A 10,000-nucleotide genomic window follows, 5' to 3' on the forward strand; every position below is an offset into this window, starting at 1 on the left:
ACTTCGTTCCAGAAGCTGCCCTGATTGCGGGTCATTATGGTGTCAGTAAGGGAAGGAGAGGGTCTCTCTCTCTCTCTCTCTCTCTCTCTCTCTCTCTCTCTCTCTCTCTCTCTCTCTCTCTCTCTCTCTCTCTCTCTCTCTCTCTCTCTCTCTCTCTCGCTCTCTCGCTCTCGCTTTGCGGTTCACCATAATTTCTGTGCACTTTTATCAGCACGCAGTTTTGTCAACATCTGCCTTGCCTGCGCGCCCGCACTTTCCCGGCGTCTCCGTCCGTGTCCCCGACTCCCCACAGCCCTGTCGCAGCTCCGCTCGCGGCCGCCTTCCCAGCGTTCACGCCTTTTTCCGCTCGTTTGTTGCAGATCGACATCGAGGGCGAGGTCCAGCCGAAGGACAAGGGCTCGAAGGACGACCTGCGTAAGAACAACAAGGACCTGCTCAAGAAGATCCCCGAAGGCGCCGAGGCCACAGCTGTGCTGGTGGGCGCCGTAGACTTCCTCAAGCAGCCTACCATCGCCTTCGTCAGGCTGGCTGAGGGCGTCATGATGGACAACCTGGTGGAGGTGAGCATTTTCCTTTGTTGTATTGTTCTTTATCTTGTATTTTGGCTGTTTATTTAGTGTCCCATCCGTGAAGGCTCTCTGCCGGTCTCGTGGAGTCCGAGACTATGAAAAGAGCGCCGTGAACCTTCTCGCTGGCCTCCTCCACTGACCCCCTTGCCCCTCCCAGGTGCCCATCCCCGTGCGCTTCATGTTCGTGCTGCTGGGCCCCTTCCACGGCGAGATGGACTACCACGAGGTGGGCCGCTCCATCTCCACCCTTATGTCCGACAAGGGCTTCCACGAGGTGGCCTACCGCGCCCACTCGCGCGGCCAGCTGCTCTCGGCCATCAACGAGTTCCTCAACGCCTCCATCGTGCTGCCGCCCTCCGACTGGAACAACAAGGACCTGGTGCCCATCGACGACATCCGCGCCAAGGCCAACCAGATCATGAAGAAGAAGGAGAGCCTCCGCTCCAAGCGCAAGCAGACGGAGACCGGTAAGGCGCCGCCCTCGGCCGATCTTCTGTGCCTGGTTCGGCAGCTGTTGCTTCTCGTCTGGCTGCGCGAGGGAAGGCTCTTCAAGCTGACGATCCTCGCTCAGCCTTTGTGGCATTACCATGAACCTGCTGCTGATTTTGTATATGTATATTTTTTTTCTTATCCCATAGCATCTAAAGAGTAGCACCCGCATTTCTCGTTTTCTGAGTTGCGCTCTCCCTCCCCCCGCCCGCGCCCTGTTCGCGCCCACTAACCTCCCGCCTCCCTCCCCAGCGGCCGTGACCCCAGTCTCCGCAGGCGATGGCGACGGCGGGAAGAAGAGGCCTCCTCCGAGGGATCCTCTCATCCGCACCGGGAAGCCCTTCTTCGGCGTCGTGCAGGACATCAAGACCCGCTACCCGCTCTACCTCTCCGACATCAAGGACGGCCTCAGCGGGCAGGTCCTTGCGGCGGCCATCTTCATCTTCTTCGCCGCGCTCTCCGCCGCCATCACCTTCGGTGGCATCTACGGTGAGGGCGCGGGTTCTTATTCTTGCTTTGTGACTTGCTTCGTTCATTTTTGTTCTTGGAATTTATTTTTGAGAATCAAGTCGCTCGTCTTGAACGCAAATATCTCAGGGAATCAAGTTTTCTATTGCCGTTGGTTATTTGTGTTGTAGCTGTAGTTGTAATTCAATTGTGTTCCCGATACTGTTCCTTCCTTCTGTGAACTCCTCTTTAGCCTTCCTTCTTTCTTTCTTTCACCGAACTGCCATTAACCGAACCCCGTTCCCGAACCGCCAGGCGACCGGATGGACAACTACATCGGCGTGGGCGAGACGCTGCTCATCTCCGCCGTCAACGGCATCATCTTCGCCCTCTTCGCCGCCCAGCCTCTCCTCATCGTGGGCGCCACGGGCCCGCTCATGATCTTCGACATGAGCCTGTATTCGGTAGGAGGATTTCGCGGTTGTTTGTACTTATTTACTTTTTTATGGGGGTAGAGGCATTCTATCTGTTGGCAGAATTATATTTTGGATTCATAGTTTTGGGGCTTGAGTTATTTTCTAATAGTAAATGTTTCCTTTCGGAATTGTCTCCTATTATGCATTTGTTCTTTATTTCCCTTTTTCGCAATTGGCATTTGTTGACGTTTCCCCCTCTTCGCTTTCTTCTCTGCATATTAATTCATGCTCGCCCCCCCCCCCCCCTCCCACCCCCAGTTCTGCCGGTCGTATGAGATCGACTTCTTGGCCACGCGAGTGTGGGTGGGAATATGGATGACCGTGACCGCCATCCTAGTCACCGCCTTCGAGGCTGTGGCCGTCGTCAAGAAGTTCACGCGCTTCACGGAGGAGATCTTCTCGACGCTCGTGTGCCTCATCTTCATCTACGGCGCCTTCGACAAGCTGGGCGAGATCTTCTCCAATCACCCTCTGCAGTCCAAGTACGGCTTCAAGGACGCCAACGGCACGGAAATGTAAGTAGAGCGGAGGGCTGGGCGCTCAGCCTCTCGAAGTTCTTTCTCTCTCTTGTCTATCTCATCTTTCTTCCTCTCTCTCGTTTCTCTTTCTCCTTTTTCACTCTCTTTTGTTTATTTTTCTCTTGCTTCTCTCCATCTGTCTATCTATCTATCTATCCATCTATCTGTATATCTATCTGCTTATCTATCTATATATTTATCTAAATTTATGTCTCTCTCTCCCTCTCCCCTCCCCCCTCCCCCCCCCCCCCTCTCTCTCTCTCTCTCTCTCTCTCTCTCTCTCTCTCTCTCTCTCTCTCTCTCTCTCTCTCTCTCTCTCTCTCTCTCTCTCTCTCTCTCTCTCTCTCTCTCTCTCTCTCTCTCTTTCCATTTCTATATCTCGTTATTACTTGGTAGCATAAGAATATCAAATTCCACAAGGCCCTTGACTGAGACTGTTCCCGACTCACCCGCCTCTTCTTCCCGCAGTGCATCTGGCATCATCATCAATGGAACCCTCTACAACGCCACCAACATGGAGGACGAGGACGTGACAGCCATTGAACCAGCTCAGCCCAACACTGCTCTCCTTTCCCTAATTCTGATGATCAGCACCTTCCTCATTGCCTTCAAGCTCAAACATTTCCGTAACTCCAAGTTCCTCGGCAGAAGTGTGAGTGCCTTTGTCCTGGCTTCGATTGTTAGGTTCAGTGTGTGATAAATCATTAGTATTGCTATGTTAGTATGAACTGTTGGGTGTGTTCATCTTCTGGTATGCATTCCGCATTTTTATTGGTGAGAAATACATTTTACTCACATGGCCTCCTGTTGATCCATCACTGCATAGATTTATTCATCCCCTTGCCTTCTTCACTTTGCAGGTACGTCGTGCTCTTGGTGACTTCGGTGTGCCCATCTCCATTGTCCTTATGGTCACCCTGGACTACCTCATCCATGACACTTACACCGACAAGCTCACCATGCCCGATGGTCTCAGCCCATCCAACCCAGCTGTCAGAGGTTGGCTGATTAACCCCATGGGAGTCACCAAGTCACTGCCCATCTGGGTCATCTTCCTCGCTGCTCCTGCCTCCCTCCTCCTCTTCTGCCTCGTGTTCCTGGAAGAGAACATCTGCCAGTAAGATTGGGGTTGTTGGGGGGAAAAGGAGGGGAACATGGGGAGGGGCTTTTGTTCCTTGCAATCTAGTAAATATATATAGACAGTATATTAACAAAGGATAGTCCATAATCATATATTTGTCTAGTTATGACTTAGTAGTAATGCACTCAAATAGAACAGCAAATATTAGATCCTCATTACAAAACAAGCAAAACAAAATATGCAAAACAGTCTCCTAAGCCATAATCCCTTGAAATGAACACAGAATATTGTTTGCTCATTCCATTACAGACAGTAAAAGGATAATATGTCTTCCACAAATTAATCATATTTTTGCCCTTTCTTCATCTCTAGCCTTATCTTGAGCAAGCCTGAGAAGAATATGGTAAAGGGATCAGGTTTCCACTGGGATCTGATCCTCTCCTGTTTCATCAATTTCGTGTCTGGGCTCTTCGGTGCTCCCTTCATGGGCCCAGCCTGCGTGAGAACTGTGTCCCACACTTCCGCTCTGACTGTCATGAGCTCAACCCATGCCCCTGGAGAGTCTCCTAAGATTGTGGGCGTTCTTGGTAAGATTTGTCTAGTTTTTTCTTCTTCTTTTTCAAAATTGGCATATAGTTAAGTAATACAGTACTTCTTTTACTTCATGAGTTGTATATTATAGTGTGAGTGTTTAACCGATTCCTTATAATATACTATACATTTGACTTTTTAAAAGGTATATCATAGAAAGTAAGAATTTGTTCTTTGCCTTTACAGAGCAACGACTTAGTGCCATCGTTGTGTCAGTCTTGGTGGGACTGTCAGTGTTCCTAACAACAGCTCTTAACCTTGTACCTAAGTCTGTGCTGCTAGGCATCTTCCTCTACATGGGTATCTCTGCCACAGCTGGTATTCAGTTCCTCGAGCGCACAGTTCTTTTCCTCATGCCAGTCAAGCACCATCCTAACGTAGCTTACGTGAAGAAGGTGAGTATTTGAAGAAGAGCCCTGCATTCTTTGATAAGGTCTTCATCCAATGCTTTGATATGGTGTGCTTTGCTTATTTCTCATGTTTAAAAGGTATATATATTTTTTTTTTTTTGTCTTTTTATAATAAATCTTGATCATAAATATCTTGAAACCTTTGCAGGTGCGCACATGGAAGATGCATGCATACACCGGCATTCAGCTCCTTATGTTGGCAGTCCTATGGATTGTAAAGCAGTCTCCTGCTGCTCTCTGCTTCCCATTCGTGCTCATGTGCCTCATTCCCATCAGATTGTACCTTCTCCCTTATGCATTCAGTGGAGTTGAGCTCAATGCGGTAAGTTTCATAAATTGTTTTTATTTTTGTATTTATGTTTAATCTGCAGGTTTTTAAGGCAGAACAAACATTGTTGCCCCTATAGCTCAAATACTTCTTAAAGTCAGTTGGTAAATTATACACCTATTGGAAAAGTAAGCTTAGAAAAAGACAAAATATATATATATATATATATATATATATATATATAGATAGATAGATAGGATAAAGGGCCCATAACCCACCTTAGTATGTTGCTTCTATGAACTATACAAGACATATTATTCGTAACATTGGGAATGGGACTGATGTTTGGTAAAATTCTTTTTTTTCATAATTTCTCCATACTTATTTTAAACCCTGGCGATTGTCTCTAGCTTGACGGAACCGAGGCCACCGCCACTGCAAACAACGATGATGAGGAGCCTGACTTCTTCGAGGAAGCTCACGACTTGCCAACATACATTGACCACCACCACCAGAACTGATTGCCCCCTCCCTTGCACAGAAGATCATCTCAGTTCTGCAGTAGATCTGTTCAAAGGAAAGAAAAACAAGGCAAACTGGTTATGATTAAGTAGGCTTTTATTTTTTAGAAAAGGGAGAATTTGTTTTCTTCCTAATTTTTTTATTTAAATTCCTCCATATGTATATATATCCTCAGAATAGTACTTTGTGTCTTTTAAAGTGATTTTCTTAATTCTGAGAATTGGAAAGTAATTTGTGAATTTATTACAGGTACGTACAGATAATAGAATATTGTGGAGGATTTAGACAAACAGCCATGATTCAGTGTAAAATTTATGGCTTTTTAGTCAAGTGTCCAGGTTTTATTATCATTAACTGTTGATGGAATAGCAGTGTATATTCAAAGGAGGATCTGAACATGCTGTGCATGATGAATTATTGTCCTCTCATGAAGGAGAAATATAACTTAGGGAGATTGATTGTTTTGCTGCTTTCAGTATAATAGTCATCTCTTTTTTTACACTTGTAGTGAAACTGGAATGAAGTTCAACATGTGATTAATATTTCTATCCAAATATTTCAAATTGTTTTGACAGAATTTTACTTTTAAAGCTTACTATTCTTAGCAGGACTATTTCAAGTCACTTAACCAGACCCAGTGATGGATCTGTTCACAGTTGTGAAGGAACAGTACAAGACTTTTATCATTCCACAATATGGTGCTGAATAAACACATAGGTGCTTTAGTAAAACATCTTTTCTGTGAGGAAGAGGCTGTAAGCTGTTTAGATGCTCCGTCCATCAGTATTTAAGGTGAAGATGTTATTTTTCCGGATGAAAAGCAATTTGCTCAAGTTAGTTGATTTTGAGGAAAATTAATAGAATGTTCCATTAAAGTTGAAAGGCAGATTTAATCAGATATTTATGTGATATGATTATATAATTTTTATTATTGATAATCTTTAAGCATATATAGGGTTTATGCAAGTACAGTACTCTAATCCTGTTGTAAGGCCCCAAACTGCAGCTGTTTAGTGAATCCATTTAGACACCAAGTAGCGACCAAGAGCACAGCCTAACTTCCCATAGCTCTTGCTTGTTTTTTAGTGTCTAGCAGAGGCATTGGCTTGCAAAAAATTAATCTGCAGAATCTTTTATCCAGGGAGGCTGGGACTGTTGCGGGTCATTTTATCTATCTTTGTTTTGAGACCCGATGTTCCTATCCATTAGTAATATATCACTCAAGTGTTGGCTTCAAGACACCTATAACTATGTAATAGTAGTTGTTATTGTGTTGTGGGCTGTAAATGTATTGCTTTTGTTTTATCACATTTCCATGTGCCAAATTTATTAATATGATGTTTCATTATCTTTTTTTTTTTTATGGATTTATCATCTATTTTGATTTGAAGAACTATTTTGATCTACAGGTACTCAGTGGTGGCTTAGATAATTGCAATGGAATTCTTAAGGTCGACGTGCCTGGTTTATTTTTCATCATTTTGTACATTCATGCAGTACCCATTAGCATGTTTCATTTACTTTTGTTCTAATTTTATAAATATATATTAGCTGCCATAGCTTCCTTCATATCTAGTTTGAGTTCTCCATTTTCATCACACTTTCTGTGGTTATTTTATTTATAGCTAACAATTATACAAGCTCTGTTCTAAGGGAACAATGGGCTTACCTTTAACCAGCAGAATTTTGTGATGAAAATACTCTTACTATTGGAAGTAAATCTGTGATGTGAAATGGAGAGTATCCAATGTGTGTGTGTGTAAATAGTACATACTTTTTTTGATGTATACCATGTTTGTCCAGACTGTCTTTACATTATAGTGTTGCCTCCATAGATGTCTGTATATAGATATATATATTAATGTGAGATATTTTATCTCAACAAAAGGTATAATAAACTTCACAGGTGAAAAATATGTACATGTTATTTTCCCAATTTATATTATCATTAATTTATATCCATTACATTTTAAGACTGCTGTTATACAGAAAGAGAAATGCATAATATTTGGTTCTTACTAAGTAATAATGCTTAGTGAAATTACTACAACTATCACACACTGGCAGCTTTCCTCATTGATTCTATGTTACCTGTAATTTATCTATACTAGAAACCACTAGAGCACAGTTGTGCTCCTTTTAAGCTAGATAATATGGAATTCCCTTTGAATATTTATATTAGGCACTTCAGATGAACAATCCCTCTCTCTTGACATCGGAAATTAAAAGGGAGCCATCCAGTCTCAGAGGTGCTTTGGACAGGTGACACTGAGGAGCAATCAAGACATGACACAGAGAAGGAGAAATTCTTCGAAGAGGACAGGGGTTGGTGGTTAGCAGAGCATATACAGAGTACTTGAGAGCAGGAGGATACACAAGGAATAGAATATTTCAAGCTTTTAGGTTTGGCGATATAAGGAGATGGGGAAGAGAAAAGGAAATACAGAATGCTGAACATTAATGAGAACATTCTGGCAGAAGCTAAGATGAAAGATACAGCAAACACTGGTATGACGGAATAATGAATATTGAGCTACGATACAGTAACAACAAAGAAAAGCAAAATTCAGAGTTGGATTAAGCGGCAAGGAAGAAAGATGAGTGAGTGGGTGGGTGAGTGAGTGAGTGAGTGAGTGAGTGAGTGAGTGAGTGAGAGTGAGTGAAAGAGTGAGTGAAAGAGAGAGTGAGTGAGTGAGAGTGAGTGAGTGAAAGTGAGTGAGTGAAAGAGGGAGTACGTGAAAAAGTGAGTGAGTGAAAGAGAGTGAGAGAGTGAGAGTGAGTGAGAGAGTGAGAGAGTGAGTGAGTGAGAGAGAGAGAGAGTGAGTGAGTGAGTGAGTGAGTGAGTGAGTGAAAGAGGGAGTACGTGAAAAAGTGAGTGAGTGAAAGAGAGTGAGAGAGTGAGAGAGTGAGTGAGAGAGAGTGAGTGAGTGAGTGAGTGAGTGAGTGAGTGAGTGAGTGAGTGAGTGAGTGAGTGAGTGAGTGAGTGAGTGAGTGAGTGAGTGAGTGAGTGAGTGAGTGAGTGAGTGAGTGAGTGAGTGAGTGAGTGAGTGAGTGAGTGAGTGAGTGATATGTCCTGATCATCACACCAGAAAAATAAAGAACTCAACATGAAAGAAGGGAGACCTCCAGGAGTAAACGTCACACATATACATCGTGTCAACGGTAAAACTCAGAGAGCTTAGAATAATGCAGCAGTTATGCAAGACACAAAATGCGGGAATATAAGCCTCCCATTGGTCATTTAGATAGCGTTCCTCATCATAACGTCATCGCAAATCGCATCGCCGACACGCGAGATTCCAGCCTACCGGCCTTTGCAAATAAATTAATGTAGGAAACCTCTGTGCATGGCGTTGGCGGGGCTCAGCTTCGCATGTCTGACTTATCCTTATGGCGGTTATTGATTACAAAAAGTCAGCAGTTTTAAAAGCTATTCGTGAAAACGAATAGAAGGTGTCTATTGTAGAATTGTGGGAAAAACATACGAAGATGAAACAGCGACCATCAGGTAGAAAAGGATAAAATGTGTAGGAAGTTAGAATAGAGGGCAAAGAGGTATAGAAATGAGGATTAGTATTGAGGTACCGATATTCTCAAATTTGCACTTACTGTTCATCCTTAGTGGATGAACAGTAAGAACAAATAAACGATCTGAACATAGAAAGTTTGACGGGATATATATACATATGCATATACATATATGCATATATATATATATATATATATATATATATATGAAACAATGACACCAGCATTTAGATATATGGATGGGTAGGCTTCCTTTGCAAACGATTTTGTAGTGCATTCACATCTAGTCTTTTTCCTGTAACTGTTTCATCTACATGTGTATTGCGAGCGGTTTGTTAACTTTTGGGGGATAATGGAGTAGTGATCTGTAGCTCTCGTTTGCTGTGAATTCAAAGTGTAGCCTATTGTGGTTGTATGATTTTCGATGTTTCGATGACTTTGGGTAGTGTCCCTGATGACCTTAGCCTTTGTAACACCGACAGAGGCACAAGTTCCCATTTCGGATGTGGGCTGGTGGTGGATGGGAGATGATAGCCGAGACTCGGACCATCCCCTTATCACCGGGAGGAAGTGCGTGGCTTGCTCCGTCCTTGCTCACATGGGGGGGGGGGGGGGGGCGACTGTAGCACTTGTGAAAAAGGTAATCATGGATAGAGTCGTGCCGCAGCAGAAACGGGTGCACTATTAAACGTGTTGCACAGTCCACTACTTCCATTTGCCAATTTTAACGTGGTATGATACTTTATTCCATATCGGGGACCATCGAGCTTGTACAGCCATATCGGTGCGCTGCAGGCGGAGTTGCTGAAAACAACATATCGTCTTGAGAAGTCAACCGCAGGTGTCGTAGGGGAAGTCGCCGCCGTGGCACAAGTGTTAGCGCGCCGAACCGTGGTTGATTAAGAAGGGCATCCAATCAGGCAAGGGTGACACTGCCATATATTCTCTCAATAGTAAATTGAGAGAGGCCTACGTCCTGCAGTGGAATGAATGGCTGTTGATATATATATATATATATATATATATATATATATGTATGTATATATATATGTATGTATATGTATATATATATGTATGTATATATATATATTATGTAATAGG

General features: G+C 43.5%; 1 protein-coding gene across 1 annotated transcript in view; it reads left to right on the forward strand.

The window, feature by feature from the left end:
- LOC125047756 (anion exchange protein 2-like) overlaps window positions 1-7,285 on the forward strand; it is a gene marked incomplete in the record, with an annotated part of 175,022 nt that extends 167,737 nt beyond the window's left edge. Inside the window, 11 exon segments of the mRNA XM_047646171.1 lie at window positions 360-560; window positions 727-1,036; window positions 1,311-1,547; window positions 1,821-1,969; window positions 2,240-2,496; window positions 2,968-3,151; window positions 3,360-3,616; window positions 3,953-4,167; window positions 4,358-4,566; window positions 4,730-4,903; window positions 5,260-7,285. Coding sequence (XP_047502127.1) covers window positions 360-560; window positions 727-1,036; window positions 1,311-1,547; window positions 1,821-1,969; window positions 2,240-2,496; window positions 2,968-3,151; window positions 3,360-3,616; window positions 3,953-4,167; window positions 4,358-4,566; window positions 4,730-4,903; window positions 5,260-5,370 — 2,304 coding nt within the window.
- Window positions 7,286-10,000: the final 2,715 nt, after the last annotated feature.

This window comes from Penaeus chinensis, chromosome 42 (genome assembly GCF_019202785.1).
Source record: "Penaeus chinensis breed Huanghai No. 1 chromosome 42, ASM1920278v2, whole genome shotgun sequence".
Taxonomy (NCBI): Eukaryota; Metazoa; Arthropoda; class Malacostraca; order Decapoda; family Penaeidae; genus Penaeus; species Penaeus chinensis.